The sequence below is a fragment of the Phycomyces blakesleeanus genome (assembly GCF_001638985.1).
Source record: "Phycomyces blakesleeanus NRRL 1555(-) unplaced genomic scaffold PHYBLscaffold_43, whole genome shotgun sequence".
Classification (NCBI taxonomy): Eukaryota; Fungi; Mucoromycota; class Mucoromycetes; order Mucorales; family Phycomycetaceae; genus Phycomyces; species Phycomyces blakesleeanus.
In genome coordinates, this window is record NW_017265172.1 from 179,465 (window position 1) to 196,027 (window position 16,563).

Consider the following 16,563-nt stretch of genomic DNA (forward strand, 5'->3'; position numbering starts at 1 on the left):
CGAGAATAGTAGCGCGTGTGGTGGCAGAAATTGCGTTGGTTGCAGGAAGGGTAATGTTCCCAGCATCGGTATAAGCATTGAGAACAATTGCATCGTACTGTTTAGTGTTGGTGAAGTTGCGAGCTGATCCAGTGCGTGTTTGTTGACGCACAAACGAGCGAGTTAGAGAACGTCCAAATAAAGCATTCATAGTGGTATATGTCGAGAAGTAAATGTTTATATATCTGTATGTGTTTGCGCGTGTATTTTTTTTTTAAAAAAAAAAAGTGAAATGAGTCCGCCTAATTAATTTATCCATCGCACCTCATTCTTTTTCTTCTTTTTTTTCTGTAATTGGGGATGACGTACAAAGGATGGAAATGGATCAAGGGGGGGGGGGATTACTGTAGAAATTGCCAGGATTGTCGGGAGCCAGGCTGGTTCGGAAAGAGTGTAAAACCAAAGACATGAACCCAGAAAAGTACTCTCGCCTTTCTCTATTTTTTTTTCTATTTTTTTTGACAGCCAACATGAGTAACATTACCAGAATCAACAACATAGCAATCCTCTGCGAGACTTATTACAAAGTTTTTGATGCATGACTTAAGATATTTAGACTCAATATTTCTTATTGAAATATACTTCTCTTTGACCGTAGTTTATTGTGAGATTACAAAGACATAGAGTTGCAAGCATAATATTTCATTCACCACTTTGCTTTTATTAATCCCTCATATATCCATATAAGTATAATTTATAAACAGCATGGCTAATATCTAGGTATTAGGAAGACAGTAAGGATTGTTTCGGGAGTCCCCGTAGATAGAAAGATACCTCTTCCTGAATAGAAAGAAAGGACATCATACGACGAGTGTACAGAAAGCCTGTTGCGAAATCCTGTGAGATATAAATTAAATGTACAATTGAAAATGATGAACGCGGACATAAATGAAAAATCTGTATTGTGGACCACAATATCGCGCCTGAAAACTTGGATTTTATATGCAAAGTATACGAATAATAAGAAGATTACTCTTTGAAAAACTTGCCAGGCTATCCAGAATATTTACTGCTGCCAGCAAATATTTTACACATTATAACATCGAAGTTGCTTTGGGGTTTTTTTAATCATCTTTTCACATCATTTAAACCATCAGCAGCGGTTAAATTTCAGGCAATTATATACCTCTATCTCAAACTCATAGCGAAAGGAAAAAAGTAGATGCTTTTCTTGGATATTTAATTTATACTACATATTATGGAACAGCCGGCTTGTTGATGCCAATTATACCTCCTAATAAAATAGTTAAATTTAATCTCTTAAGTAATATTCATTTGCTAATTGATTTTATTTTTATTCATATATAGCTAAGATTAATATCTTGAGCTCTTGAAAAGCAAATTGTCGAAGACGTCTGCTATTCTCTCCAGAATACACCCAAAACATCTTATGGAAATAGCTTGGTCTTTTTGTGGAATTATCTTGATACTTTCAACTATTGATATAACCTCATTTCAATAAAACTCAACGTGGAATTCGGCATTCCGCCACCTGTTGTGTGGAGATTCAGATAATGTATACGCATACTTTTTGCTTTCTTTTCTACTTTCTACTTATCGGTTGATATCGTTTTAAAACGTGTATGTATTTATTTATCAGTGAATGCTGGGTTCATTTCGTATACTTGAACAAGCAAAAGAAAACTCTTTCTTGTGGCCTTGAACAAAAAACGCACAGACCACTTTAGAGTAACCTACAAATCGCCGTTATAGAGACTTGTACTCCACTTTGAGAGTTATTGCTACACCGATCAAAGCTAAACTCTTCATTACTCTTTTTACTTCTTTGCTTCTTTACTTTACTTTACTTCACCTTACAAAGTTGACTTCATAAGTACTCTGAGTAAATATTATTAGCTGTCTCTTCTGCCGTAGAACAGTCACACAAACCCAATAAAAAGAATATATAGCTATATCACGTTTGCTCTGACGTAGACATCTAAGAGTGACAAAAAGCGCAGTCCTAAACTTTAACCGCAGATGAAAAATTTTCTGTTACATATAGACCTCCTCCAACGCGCGTCGTTTGTTTTCTCCTTGAGCAACAACAGTCCCGGTTTCATAGTGAGGCGTCTCTTACGACCGTTGCAGGGAGATTCTTCCATGCTACAAGCATCGGAAAGTGAAAGTTGTTACTCGCCAGCTCAGTTAATTCTGAGAAGTCGTGGGGCATGGTCTCTTTTCATTTTTGGAAGGACTACTGTGTACATCGCATCGCCAATGTGGAATCATGATGCTGGGGGGAGGGAGGTCTAACCTGTGGTGAGATGTGCTGGCTCTTCACTGCTAACCTGACTGAACTCTTTAACGGCTGACGGTGAAGCTACTGGTAGTCGAATGAGCTGGACCTTATCACCTAGTGGTAAGTTCTCTGGCGAGTTCGCACCCACATTACTCGGCGACGAGATGTGGGGCTGGATGAACGGGTGCTTTCCGTTGGTTTGCCACCATTCCAGCACCTCCTTCGCTACCAAGTCAGGTTTACGTCCTGAAGGAGATTGAGCCGCGTAATGCGGGGACAAAGAACTTGGTGTCATGCTTTTTATTCTTTTACTCATGTAAAAGAACATTAAGTGAAATTCAATCAAATAGAATAGTTTCTTTACGTATATCTTTAAATAAATAAATAAAGTCTTTTTTAACTAGTATCGTCTCTAATAAAAAAACACGCTTTTAAACTTTTTTTTTACTTGATTGAAGATGTTAATGTTGTAATTAGGAAGGCTCATTTATAAGAAAAAATTAATCTAATCGAAAAAATAAGAAAGAAATAAAATACTATTTGTATATTTTAATGGAGAATCGGCAACCGTGTTTAACTATATATGCTGTTTTTATCTAAGAAGTATATAAGGATAAAGTTAGAATAATCTTTGAGAATGCCAATGGCGTGTAATATATATATATATATATATTATTGAATTTGAATAATCCGGATGGACATTACGAATAACATGCATTTGAATGAAAGAAAAAGGAAAGGCGATATATATGAAGAGAAATGAGAGATGAGAAGGAATAAAGAAATGCGTGTTTTGGAGAAACCCAGAAAAGTCATTGTGAATTCAATGCACAAGTAATTGCCCTCATTGTATTTACACAGACTGTGCACAAAATAGTTTAATTTGATGCATTTATAAAACAATCATCCTTCTCTGCAAATCTTTCTATATTACATTATTTAAAAAGTAGTCGGCAGCCATAGGGTACGTTGATTAGCAAGATATGGATATCATAAAAGGAATAAATTTTCATATTGAAAATTGAATGTAGTATAATATTTGTGCATGTTGGTTATTACCAAAGATTAATTGACATAGTTGGTGCGGACAGATGAAAATATTTTATTGTGGGTTTTTCTAGGCCTTGCGCATTTTAGCATATTGGCTACCCGATGAGAGCTGAAGAATAAATGAAAATAATAAAAGTAACCCCCTAAATATGAGGGGGAATAAAAAAAATATGTAAAAAGTGAAGGATAAATAAAGAAAAAGTATGGAACACGCATGACAGAGACAAGGATGAATAGTCAGCAAAAACAGTAAAGAGAGCATGTAAAAAACCCCCTATGGGGGAAAACGGCTTTTAGAAAGACTAAGACTAAAATAGATAATACAGCTGGTAATAATACAGGTGAAATAAATATATAAGAAAAATAAATGACATGAAAGAATCGAGAATAAGTAACTAGGTACTGACGGCACCAGAATTGGGAACGGATTTCAGCAGGGATAGGAGCTCCAAAGAGGGATTCCTTTTAGAAACTCGGACGATCCATTTATGGATCCAGAATACACAACGATACCAGACCAAGTCCGTCCTCCTAGGCACAATTTCGAGCGGGCACAGATGGAGGGGGTTGACGAGGAACGGTGGAAATTTCGGAGAGAAGATGGGGGAACGGATCACCAGGAACAGGTTCTTGGGTGGGAGTTGGTGCGGACAGACTAAAAGATCAAAAATAAGTTCAAAACTACAAGCCATATTATTGGATGGGGAGCTAAAAAAAAGTTCGAATCACTCTGACTGGCTAGTCTTCTTCCATTGTGAATTGAATTGAGAAGAATATCCTGCCTTGGTTGAAGGGATGTGCCACAGGGTGCAAATTCTAGTAAACCGTATTATAAAGTATCTATACCTGATAGAAGAGATGGTATTATGAGTACTTGATTTTATCTAATACGCATTTAAGTCGATATTGAACCTTTTTTTCTTGAAGGAAAAAAAAGGAGGGTGGTTATAAGTTAATCTCATTGGAGAATCTCATTTTAAACTTTTCGATCTGTCCACCCCAAGTGTTTCATAAATCTTAGGGGCCAGGGAGTTTTTATTGACGATGAGGACAATATGTTACACAAAATAACAGAAATTAGTCCAGCATGTTGGGGATGCTCTAATAAACATAAAAATAGATAGACCTGTTGCTTGTCTATGTGAAATTCAGTAGAGTACATATTGTATTGTCCAACCCGCATAATTATATATATGTATTAGAATGGGTAAAGTGATTTAAGGTTTTTTTTTAGAAACAGAAAAAATAGTCTTGAAATGAACAGAATTCTATTTTCCTAGAGTATATTGCTTGCTTGTTCATTATCTGGAAATAGAGATGTATAAACATATGATTGTATTTGTATTTGTGTTTTTATATATTGACAAAAGCGTAGATCTAATCTCTATTTTCATTTTCATTTTAATTTTAAAAGAGAGAGACGATCACAGCGTCGATCTCCGGTCAAGTACAATTAAGCTATTATATTTAATATTCTATTAGATAAAAAGATTATATAAATGTAAATATAAGTATAAAGAAGTCTTAAAGAAAATAATACAAGAAGTCAGCTTATATACTTTACCGCAAGACCCAAAAATAACCTTGACTTACTTTTTCGGCTTAAAGTCTCAAACTGACCAGAGACTAACAAAGTTAGGCTTATTGAAGAAGTAACCCAGATTTTATAATATTCTGTATTTATATATGTATATAAATAAAAATCGCGAAGATCGCTAAAAAACGTCTATCCATAAATGGAAAATAATGAGACATGTATTATATTTATATTTATATATACATGTACATCATATTATTAATTAAGGATGTACGTATACTCTTTGACAACAAATGAACATGAAGGAGACTTTATCCATTTCTTTGGTTCTGTGACCAGAAATCGCAAATCCTTTACACAGGTCTGAAATAATAACGAAATACTAAACTGAAGATGCAACTAAAAATATAATATAAGGGCATACAAAAAAGTCAAACATATGTTTGAGCTCGTTATGTCTTTCGACTTTGTATATATGCACAAGTTAATATATAGTATATATATATATATTAATCGCTTTTGAGTCACGATTTGTGAGACTTCACGGGTGTTTTTTTTTCTCTCTCGTTTTCTTCTTCTAAAGTTAACTAGGTCTTTTCATTCATTCAGTCATTCATTCATTCATTCATTTATTCATGTTTGTTTCTTCCTAATAACAATGTCAGCTTCCAACTTACCATTTGAGATTCTTAATCGAATCGCATTCCTTTTAAAGAAGAGCGATCAAGTGACCTGCAGCACTGTGTGTCAAAGCTGGTATTCACCATTTCTTCTGCCAATGTGGACTGAAGTAAAAATTACCTCACGAAGACCTCTTCTGTCGCTTATCAAAACCATTTCAAGCTCTAACAAACACGGGCAACTCATTCGAAGTCTCTCTGTACTCGGGAACGCACGTATCAGCGAGAAAGAATTGAATATATTTCAAAGAGCCTGCCCCGGTCTCCAATGTCTTTCCATCGAGAAATATGCTTACGATGCTAGGGAGTATGATTTTCCCCTCGATTGGCATTTGTGGCGATCACTTACAGAACTGTCCCTTCGACTGGATCATTGGGATATGGATGAAATGGTTTTGATTGTTTCTGGATTGCCTGGTTTAAAGTCTCTTAGTATTCAGAGAGACAGTCGAATTAATACCGATATCTTCAACCTCGACAACATGGAAATAATTCATTCATGCCTACCTATGCTCGAGACACTCTCTCTAGACTGTGGCCTCAAAGTTCTCTCGAACTCTGAATTGGCATACATCTTTACTTTACCTGTCTCAAAGTCAATCACCAGTTTAACTGCCACACTCAAGACATCAAACCATGCCTGGATATATTATTGGACTCACAAATACCCAAACCTCACCAACATCAAGTGGCGCACAGAAAGTGATCATGTTGGCCAACTTTCTTACGATTACCTCCTTATTGAAGATACCGAAACCGATAATGCGATTAGAGAAGCATTCAGACTGGCTGGTCGCTGCCTGAGTAATTTGGAGACTGTTAGCTTTCATGAACGTGTCTGCCCGTATCTACCTTACTACGAACTTTTCAAAGGCCTCTCAGAGACCGGAACATCTCTCAAAAATATTGAATACAGTCTCAACCTCAACGAAAACATTCCCACTCCTTCTACAATCCTATTAAAAACCATCTGCCAGTCTTCCCTTCAGACTCTTGAACACTTCAAATTCACAATAACCGGTCCTGTTTCGGATGCGCTCACGATACCAAGCTTACTCCACTTTCGGAACTTGCGATCCCTGAGTCTTAAAGGGTTTGGAGCCATAACACCCATTTCATTTGATGCGTTGTTGAACGCGTGTCCTTGTGTCGAGACCCTTGATCTCAAGTCAGTTGTTCTCTCACTTCAATCTTCGGTACCGCTCGTGTCAGAACGCCATGTTCTACGCTCGTTGGTTCTCGATTATCTCGACACAGATTCAAACATGTTTAGCTACATCTCACGGCGATGTCGACAGTTGACCTACATGCGACTTACCTATGTCAAGGTTACTGACCCACTTTTTTCAGACACACATATAATTTGTATCGACATGCCATACACCCATTTTAAGATGCTGCTGTTGGATGAAGTGTTCTTTTTGTCTCATAAAGAGTATCACCCCACTGCCCGTGCACGCGTTAATCTGTTTGCTATCTCTCAGGTCAATGTTCGATCTGAACCACCTCCGTCCTCCTCCCTTCACCCATTTAATCCATCCACTCGGTGGTACCACTCATACACAGTCTATAGAGCCTACAGGAACGGAATCAGATACCGACTTCTTGATCCGTCCGATGTTAGCTGGATCCAGACTTATCTTGAATCGATAGAGTCTGTAGACGACTATCCAATTGATCGATACAATGGATCTGATGAAGATAATCGACCAAAAGATGACAATGGATGTGTGCACAAAGAAAACTGGGAAAGAGATATCCCTCATGGCTATGTCGATCTACGGTGTGGTTCTGTAGGCATATTCCGGACTGACGAATACTTTTCTCTTGGAGACCCTTTGAAGGAAAATATTTACAATATTCAATACTGAACACCATCTGTAAATCTTTTTGTTTCTTTCTTTAGAAGAATATTTCAACATATTATACATTGTACATCTTGTTTCTTCATTTGTATACAGCAACAGCAACAGCGACGACAATAACGGCAGAAGCAGTAACACCGTATAGAAATCATATTATTTATATAAATATATATATATATATATATATATATTAACCATTCTTTTCATTCTTATCTAATCTATCTATTCATCTATCTAAATTCTCAACTTTTTGGCTTTGCACTGGACTATCTCTTTACGAATGCAAGTAATTTATGTTAATGTAAAACAATTTGACTATATTTTATTGTTATAACCCTGTAGATTTTATACACGGTAAATATGATTCTATCGCTTTAGGTATAAACGTATCTATATACGTCTAGATCTATGTTCATATTGATATCCATATACATGCTATTTATTTTATTTTATTTTATATTTATATATATAGTATTTTTATATTTTTCAATTTCATATAAGCGTGAACTTTATTTGATTCATTATTATTCTTTATTTTTTTGTATTTTTTTTTTCTTTCACTTCACCCAATATATAAAAATTTCTACAAAAGGGTTACGAATAAATTTTTGGTGATTTTTTTTCTAATTATGGCCACTACTTCTACTCAAACATCACCAGTCTCTTTGACACCTGATAACAATGTCACCAAACGAATAATCAGATCAGGTCAAGGTCAATGTCCTAAAGCAGATTCAATCGTAAGTGGTAAGAGAAAAAAGAAAAACAAACAAACAAACTACTTTGGAAAATTCAAAACAAGATCTAATAATTTATTTTTAAAATAAAAATAAAAGTGCATTACGAAAGCTTTCTAGAAGATGGCAGCTTGTTCGATTCATCGCGTCAACGTAACGCGGCTTATGAGTTTGTACCAAATGGAGGTAAACAATATATAAAATAAAATGGATGGGAAACGCGTTGGATCCAATAAAAAGAAAAGTAAAATGTGATTGCGTATTATATATATATATATATTAAATGTCAAACCAATATGAATTACTCAGGCAAGGTAATCAAAGCATGGGAGATCGCAATTCCGATTATGCATGTGGGTGAACTGGCTGAGATTGTGTGTACCTATGATTATGGTAAGTCGCCAAAATAATAATAATAATCAACTGCTGTACCTGTAATATTTGTAAACTAATGACATTTGTTTATCTGTTGTAGGTTATGGAAAGAAGGGGTGGCCTCCAATTGTTCCTCAAAAAGCAAACCTGCGTTTTGAGGTTGAGCTTTTGGGTACCTGGGAGGTAAAGTAGAGAGAAATAAAGAGAAAGAAAAAGGGAATATGATGGAGAATTGATGGTAGGACCTTTGGTTTATACATTGAGATTTGAATTAATCCTTCTTTATTTTCATTTTCTTAGTCTGCAGAATCCGTCAAACAAAAGATCTCTGTCGCCTTGGCCAAAAAGGAAGAAGGAAACGCATTCTACAAACAAGGAGCAATTGAACAAGCTTTATTTGCCTATAGAAAGGTACAATTTTTACCACATCTGATCTGATCTGATTAAATCAAATAATCCTGAAACTAATGAAATACTCTTTATTTCAATTGATTATTTACTGTAGGGAAGAGAGTATGTTGTGGATGTGTGGGACTGTGAGCCAGAAGACTTGATCAAGGCCCGTGAAGTTACAATCGCACTTCACGCAAATGTTGCTGCATGTTATATGAAAATGCGAGACTGGGACAAGGCTATTGAAGTATGCCAAAAGGTACTAGATAGAGAACCCAGAAATATAAAGGCATGTTATCGTATCGGACAAGCGTACTATGAAAAAGACGACTATGAGAACGGTATTGGATTTGTGACCATTGGATTACGGGTAAGTCAACCTTTTTATTATTATTATTATTAAAAAAAAAGATTCATCTCTCATTTTTATGACTCCACTTCTGACATCAAATTTGATGTGATAGGGTAATCCTGATAGTCAGGAATTGAAGGCTCTCTTGGCTGCTCTGGAGGCCAAACGAGACCAATGGATCAAAACCAGCAAAGAGCTTTGCAAGAAAATGCTCTCATAAGGATATACACAATGTATATAAATATATGTTTATATAAAAATATTTACTTGAATTATTTTTTATTTGAATTAATTAATTTTTTTTTTAAAAAAAAAAGTCGAAATAAATGTATAAAGAGTTCAACGACTTTAAAGTACCTTCAATCCTTGTCATATTTTGATCTTTTCTGAATTGGTTTTATATTGAGCATTTACTACAGATCCGAGGGTGTGATACCATCTCCTTTAGTGGCTTAAATTACCCCGTTTTTCCTTGAGTCATCTCTATGTAGACCGGTTTTCCCTTAAAATGCCGCCCATTTAAAAGCACGCAAAAACCATCCACTTGTCACTTGTCTTCCCAACCTTCAAGTCCTCAAACACACAAAGCTCGTTCTCTCTTTTCTGTTTTATTTTTGCTCTGCCTTAGAGAACCACCAGTCTCCATCCAACCAAAAAACCTCACATTAGTTTACTCGGCTCATGTTGGTACTCGCAGGATCCTCGTCTCTCTCAGACTTTAAGTCCAAGAGAGTTCTCAAAGCTATCCAGAAGCAAGTCCCAGGCGCATCTGCAGTCGCCGCTCTCCACACACACTTTGTGTCTCCCAGGGATGCTGCAACTCTTGCCACTCTAAAGGACACATCTTCTGAGCAGGCAAAGATCCTCAAGAATCTCCTGCGTTATGATTCGAACCCTATTTCCGCAGAACATGCTAAGCAAATCGAGAACTTTTTGTCCGGCAATGGTCAACCCACCAATGCTACAGTTGTCTTGGTAGTCCCACGCCCTGGCACAATCTCTCCTTGGTCATCAAAGGCTACCAACATTGCCCACCTTTGCAAGCTGTATCCTTTTGTTGAGCGTATCGAACGTGGCGCTGCTTACCTTGTAGTCAAGGCCGATGGCTCCAAACTCACCTCTAATGAACTGACAGCTATGTCTAATGCAATCCACGACCGCATGACACAGTCAATCTCCACAGAAATCCCTGCCTACGAGTCAATCTTCAAACACGGTTCTCCTGGACATTTGACCGTTGTCGACCTTCTCAGTGGCCAGGCCAGCAAGGATACAAAGGTTGCACGAGAGAAGCTTGTCAAGGCCAACAGTGAGCTCGGTCTTGCATTGGCTAATGACGAGATTGATTATCTTATCGATGCATTCGTTGGTTCTTCTTCGGGTGATGCTCTCCGCAGAAACCCCACCGACGTCGAGCTTTTCATGTTTGCCCAGGTCAACTCAGAGCACTGTCGTCACAAGATCTTTGGTGCAGACTGGACTATCGATGGTGAACTCAAGCCCCATTCGCTCTTTGGCATGATTAAGCACACCCATCAACTCAACCCTCAATACACACTCTCCGCTTACTCCGACAATGCCGCTGTTCTTGAGGGATCAAAGGCCACTCGCTTTGCTCCCTCATCTTCTACAGGAAATTTGTATGAGCACTATGAAGAGGATGTTCACTTTATTGCAAAGGTTTGTTTTCTTTTAAATATATATTCATGTATATTTAGATTGAAAAAAAAGTTCAAATTTATTAATTCTTATTATTTTTATTATAATAATAGGTCGAAACACATAACCATCCTACTGCCGTGTCCCCTTTTCCTGGTGCTGCTACTGGTTCAGGTGGTGAGATTCGTGATGAAGGTGCTGTTGGCCAGGGATCAAAGCCCAAGGCTGGTTTGGTTGGTTTCACTGTGTCCAATTTATTGATCCCTGATAATGTTCAGCCATGGGAAACAGACTTTGGCAAGCCTGGTCATGTTGCCTCTGCTCTGGATATCATGATCGAAGCCCCTCTTGGCGGTGCTGCTTTCAACAACGAGTTCGGCCGCCCTGCTCTTGCTGGTTACTTCCGTACATTTGCTGAAACTGTACCCGTCTCCGAGACTACTTCAGAAGTTCGTGGTTACCATAAGCCTATCATGATTGCCGGTGGTCTTGGTACCATTCGTCCCGCACACGTCCTTAAGAAGGTAATTTCTCCTGGTGCCCACCTCGTCGTGTTTGGTGGCCCCAGTATGCTCATTGGTCTCGGTGGTGGTGCTGCCAGTTCCATGGCCTCGGGTCAGAGCAGCGCTGCTCTTGATTTCGCCTCTGTCCAGCGTGACAACCCAGAAATGGAACGCCGTGCTCAACAGGTCATTGATTTCTGTACCGCTTTGGGCGATGCCAACCCTATTGAGTCTGTCCATGATGTCGGTGCTGGTGGTATCTCCAACGCTCTCCCAGAAATCGTTCATGACAGCGACCTTGGCGCTGAAATCGATCTGCGCAAGGTTCCTTGTGATGACGCCAGTCTGTCTCCCATGGAAATATGGTGCAATGAATCTCAGGAACGTTATGTAGCTGCCATTTCTCCCGAGAAAATCAAAGTATTCGAGGACTTCTGTGCCCGTGAGCGTTGTCCTTATGCCATTGTGGGAAAAGCCACTGCAGAGAAGCGTCTTGTTGTCAAGGACCCTCTCCTCAAGTCTACTCCTATTGATTTGCCTATGCCTGTCTTGTTCGGAAAACCTCCAAAGATGTCTCGCACCACTACAACCCTCAAGCCCTTCCGTCAGCCTTTTGACTCTAGTCTACGAACTTACTTGCCTGCTGCTAAAACCACAGCTGATGCTCTCAAGGATGCTGCCAGTCGTGTTCTCCAATTGCCCGCCGTTGCGTCAAAATCTTTCTTGATCACAATTGGTGATCGTTCAATCACTGCTCTTGTTGCCCGTGATCAATTTGTTGGTCCTTGGCAAGTTCCCGTTGCTGATGTGGCTGTGACTATTACTTCTCTTGGTACTGATATTGTCACTGGTGAGGCTATGGCTATGGGTGAGCGTACTCCTTTGGCTCTTCTTTCTCCTGCTGCTTCTGCTCGTATGGCCATCGGTGAATCAATTACCAACCTTGCTGCTGCTGATATTGCCGACATCGGTCGTATAAGACTTTCTGCCAACTGGATGTGCGCTGCTGATCATGCTGGAGAAGGTGCTGGTCTCTACTCTGCTGTTCAGGCTATTGGTCTTGATCTTTGCCCTGCACTTGGCGTTGCTATTCCCGTTGGAAAGGATTCCATGTCCATGAAGATGAAGTGGGAGAAGGACGGAAAGAACACCGAGGTTACTGCTCCTCTTTCTGTCATCATTACTGGCTTTGCTCCCGTCGTCAACACTCACAAGACCTTCACTCCTCAGCTTAAGAACAGTGCCCAGACTACCTTGGTTTTCATTGATCTCGCGAAGGGCAAACAGCGACTCGGTGGTTCTTCTATTGCTCAGGTCTACAAACAGATTGGTCAGGAAGCTCCTGATGTTGAGGATGCCGCCCTTCTCAAGAACTTCTTTACCGCTATGCAAGCTGTTAAGGAGGGCGATGTTAAAAAGAGCCTTGTTTTGGCTTACCATGATCGTTCTGATGGTGGACTTTTCTCCACAATCACCGAGATGTGCTTCGCTGGTCATGTTGGTGCCCAGGTCACTTTGGATCCTATTGTCAAGAACGGTGATATTGTTGCTGCCCTTTACAATGAAGAACTCGGTGCTGTTGTTCAGGTTGAGGAGAGCCGTCTCGAAGAGTTCATTGGTGTCGCTACCCGTGCTGGCTTGCCGAAGGAGGCTCTTATCAAGATTGGTGTTGTGACCGAACACGATGATAAGGATACCATTGCCTTCAAGTACAATAATGAAGCTGTATTTGCTGATTCTCGCATTAACCTTTTCCGTACCTGGTCCAAGACCTCTTTCCTTATGCAGGCTGCTCGTGATAACGCTGGGTGTGCACAGCAAGAGTATGATAATGCTCTTGATGCCAAGGATCCCGGACTTCACTATGACTTGACATTTGATCCCACTAAGGATGTCACTGCTCCATTCAAGTCTAGCACCAAGCGCCCTCGTGTTGCTATTCTTCGTGATCAAGGTGTAAATGGCCAGATCGAGATGGCCTTTGCTTTCCATTTGGCTGGCTTCGATGCTGTCGATGTTCACATGACTGATATCATGGCTGGCAAGACTACATTGCGCGACTTTGTTGGTATTGCTGCTTGCGGCGGTTTCTCTTATGGTGATGTCCTCGGTGCTGGTGCCGGCTGGGCAAAGTCCATTCTCTTGAACCCCCATGCTCGTGCTGAGTTTACTGACTTCTTCAACCGTAACAATACCTTTGCCCTTGGTATCTGTAACGGCTGTCAGTTCCTCAGCAATTTCGCAGAGTTAATCCCTGGTGCAGAATCTTGGCCTACTTTCCAGCGCAATGAGAGTGAGCAGTTTGAGGGCCGTACTTCAATGGTAGAGATTGAAGACTCGTCTTCTATCTTCTTCTCTGGCATGGAAGGCTCCAAATTCCCCATTGCTGTCGCTCATGGTGAAGGCCGTGCCTCTTTCAGATCCCAGGAAGACTTTAGCAAGTTCAAGAAACAGAACCTCGCTAGCGTCCGCTTTGTTGATAACTATGGCAAGCCTACTCAGCGTTACCCCTACAACCCCAACGGCACTCCTGATGCCATTGCTGGTATCCGTACTCCCAATGGCCGTGTCCTTGCAATGATGCCTCATCCTGAGCGTGTTGTCCTCAAGGAGAGCAACTCTTGGTATCCTAACGAAGAGAACTGGGGACAGGTCGGACCTTGGCTTAGAATGTTCCGCAATGCTCGTGTATGGGTTGGAACAAATTTTTAAATATATATATTGTAAACCTATTCTTTTTATTTTATTTTATTCATTTTTATCTACTCTCGCCATCTCCACTGTGTATAAACAAACTATCAAACCAAAAAGCTAAAAAAAAAAGATTTCTTTATCTATTCTCATTTTACCCTTTTCTATTTTTATGTCTTTTTTAAAATCTTAAAAAGCTCTCATTAAAACAATAAAATAACAGCAACAGAAATCTTTATCATGTAATTTTCTCTTTGATCGTTCATAATCTTTGACCATCCAAAATGAGATATGTGGATGTATTTTCTTTAGGAGTAAAATAAGCCCTACTAACGATGACATCTCTCTCCCTCCCTCTCTCTTTTTTGTTCTGTTTTGTTGTTTTGTTTTGTTTTATGACTTTAATTAAGCATCAGTATCCATAGGAGTAACCCCGCTGGCTTCCCCAGTTCGCTGGCCCTCGGCTGCCACTGAATCAGAAGCACTGACACCAGCTGCAGAACGACGAGTTCTACCAGTTTCCTCGCCCAAAAGGTCCAAATAAACTTGCAATGCTTCACCCTCGATAATCTCAAAATCTCTGTCCTCACCCACAATTCCGAGCGAAGTGTTATGAATATTGAGCTCGCTATCCTGCTGCAGTGTGTCGCGCAAAGCCTGGAGACCATGACGAACCAACTCGTTCAAAGACTCTGTAATGTAGGACCCAAATAATTTACTTAATTTCCCAATCATCTTCTTTCCTTCCCTTTTTATATCCTGAGAAATATATGATAATATAACATACCGTTAGCAAACTCCTGGTAATGGCTCTCAAGATAAGTCTTGGCGGATTGAGATCGTGCACCAATTGACATAGCATGGTACTCAAAGCAAGTTCCAGAAGGAGAGCACTCAAATAGATGAGGGCCAGTCTCCTGTGAAATAGCAAGTCTGTTAGATTTATACATCCCTAAGCATCTGGATTCGCAAAACTTGAATTAATTTGCAAGTGTTCTCTCTTACATCGTGTCCAATCACCAAAAGTCCAACACCATAAGGTCTGCGACCATACTGTTGAGTGTTGACTTGAGCCTCTAATTCATCACAGAAAAAACACAAACAAAATACACAATTTGCATGAGATCGCCATCCAGATCAAATTTATATATATGAATTTATGCAAATTATAATCCTGCTTACTGTCGGCAATGGCAGCCACAATTCTCTGTACTGGCAAAGGTCTGTCGTACAACATCTTGGAACGCATAGCTTCGGTACGCATAAAATTGCTAGTATTTTCTTGTATCAGACCAGTGTGCACTTTTGATCCACAAAATGCATGCAAGCTTATATATATATGTTACCTCAACACACGTGCATCAGATGTCAAGCCAGCAATTCCAATACCCATGTGATCATCAATCTTGATCAATTTCTTCTGGTAGGATGCAAGCTCGCCTGATGAACGCTGAGGAATCCGATTGGAGCCAAGTATATTTTAGGTTATGTAAGTTGTTGATTCCAGATTTTTGAGTTTGGTCCTTGAAGCATTCTTCTTTCTGATTTTTTTTATATTTGGCGTATTTTACCTTGAGAGCCAGCAAAATCGCGTATTTCTTATTTTTGAGACCGATGGCAGCCGAACCTTGCTTGACAGCTTCTACTGCATATTCGACCTGATGAATACGTCCTTGTGGTGACCATGTTGAGACATCGTTATCGTATTGGTTTCGGAACTACGTGCCAAAAATTAAGGGGATTCAATTTTGCTTAATAGCCGATATATGTGTATATGTGTATGTTTTGCTTATATTATGAGAGAGCTATAGGTTTACCATGCTTGTGGTTAATGAGGTTAACTAAGTAGCGAAAAGTGAAAAGGGATTTGGGTCGTGTCCTGCAAACCAACGTACGTAAGTCCCACTTTCCCGTCGAGGAACGCGCGGCAGAAAGTCAAGTTTCCTGATGACGCAGTGTATGGATCAACTCCGCAACTATCGAGGTACGTAAAAGAAAAAAAAAGAAAAAGAATATAAAATCGCTTAAGGGGAGTGGTTCTGTTCTCGAATGTATAATTCGAAATTTACTAAAGTAGTTTACCCTGTGTATATTTAAGCTCGTTGTGTTCAAATGCTCCTAAGAAACAAAATAGAAAACATGTTTAGTTTGATAAAAGCTGAATAGGAGAAATCGAGCATCTAAATATTGATTCGCTATATGCAATTTTCAGTAAGTCTTACTAGAATGAGATGATAATTAAACAGATTGAGACACTGTCAGATGTAGCTTTTATTAAATAATTCGAATACGACAAGATACATAAGAAGTTTGATCTGCCAATCTAATTTAATAACTTGCCTTTTCTTGATAGAAAATATATTTCTAAATCTATTCAAAATTAGATGGGAAAACTGTCTTTTATTAGTAGTTTAAAAAAAAATTGACAATATTGAAATGG

The 16,563-nt window shown here is 39.1% G+C and overlaps 6 protein-coding genes across 6 annotated transcripts; 3 read left to right on the top strand and 3 right to left on the bottom strand.

Annotated features, from left to right (window-relative positions):
- Positions 1-2,098: 2,098 nt before the first annotated feature.
- Positions 2,099-2,576, bottom strand: PHYBLDRAFT_153297 (hypothetical protein; the record flags this gene model as incomplete). The annotated part of the gene is made up of 2 exons (XM_018433108.1): positions 2,099-2,217; positions 2,297-2,576. The coding sequence occupies 2 exons, from the start codon at positions 2,574-2,576 to the stop codon at positions 2,099-2,101; spliced, it is 399 nt and encodes a 132-aa protein (XP_018283646.1).
- An 822-nt stretch (positions 2,577-3,398) lies between these two features.
- PHYBLDRAFT_175995 (hypothetical protein) lies at positions 3,399-5,307 on the bottom strand (the record flags this gene model as incomplete). Its single annotated transcript, XM_018437619.1, has 6 exons — positions 3,399-3,440; positions 3,739-3,986; positions 4,067-4,147; positions 4,925-4,971; positions 5,143-5,267; positions 5,293-5,307. 6 exons carry the CDS (start codon positions 5,305-5,307, stop codon positions 3,399-3,401), a joined length of 558 nt encoding a protein of 185 aa, XP_018283647.1.
- Positions 5,308-5,526: 219 nt separating this feature from the next.
- On the top strand, positions 5,527-7,665 carry PHYBLDRAFT_184128 (hypothetical protein; the record flags this gene model as incomplete). Its single annotated transcript, XM_018438888.1, has 1 exon — positions 5,527-7,665. The coding sequence occupies one exon, from the start codon at positions 5,527-5,529 to the stop codon at positions 7,417-7,419; it is 1,893 nt and encodes a 630-aa protein (XP_018283648.1). The 3' UTR covers positions 7,420-7,665.
- Positions 7,666-8,042: 377 nt separating this feature from the next.
- Positions 8,043-9,631, top strand: PHYBLDRAFT_189553 (hypothetical protein; the record flags this gene model as incomplete). Its single annotated transcript, XM_018439677.1, has 7 exons — positions 8,043-8,160; positions 8,250-8,336; positions 8,460-8,543; positions 8,626-8,708; positions 8,826-8,936; positions 9,031-9,288; positions 9,383-9,631. 7 exons carry the CDS (start codon positions 8,043-8,045, stop codon positions 9,488-9,490), a joined length of 849 nt encoding a protein of 282 aa, XP_018283649.1. The 3' UTR covers positions 9,491-9,631.
- Positions 9,632-9,951: 320 nt separating this feature from the next.
- On the top strand, positions 9,952-14,367 carry PHYBLDRAFT_137701 (hypothetical protein; the record flags this gene model as incomplete). Its single annotated transcript, XM_018429870.1, has 2 exons — positions 9,952-10,950; positions 11,043-14,367. The coding sequence occupies 2 exons, from the start codon at positions 9,952-9,954 to the stop codon at positions 14,142-14,144; spliced, it is 4,101 nt and encodes a 1,366-aa protein (XP_018283650.1). The 3' UTR covers positions 14,145-14,367.
- Positions 14,337-15,965, bottom strand: PHYBLDRAFT_160812 (hypothetical protein). The gene is made up of 7 exons (XM_018434261.1): positions 15,941-15,965; positions 15,695-15,841; positions 15,470-15,573; positions 15,306-15,394; positions 15,129-15,199; positions 14,911-15,040; positions 14,337-14,815 (listed from the first exon to the last, which is right to left on the bottom strand). Exons 1-7 carry the CDS (start codon positions 15,941-15,943, stop codon positions 14,529-14,531), a joined length of 831 nt encoding a protein of 276 aa, XP_018283651.1. The 5' UTR covers positions 15,944-15,965; the 3' UTR covers positions 14,337-14,528.
- Between the last annotated feature and the right edge of the window lie 598 nt (positions 15,966-16,563).

Coding starts and splice junctions, on each gene's coding strand:
- PHYBLDRAFT_160812 (XM_018434261.1), bottom strand. Junction 15,200..15,305: donor TGTGGCTGCCATTGCCGACA/GTAAGCAGGATT, acceptor GTGATGAATTAG/AGGCTCAAGTCAACACTCAA. Junction 15,041..15,128: donor TTTTGGTGATTGGACACGAT/GTAAGAGAGAAC, acceptor GCTATTTCACAG/GAGACTGGCCCTCATCTATT.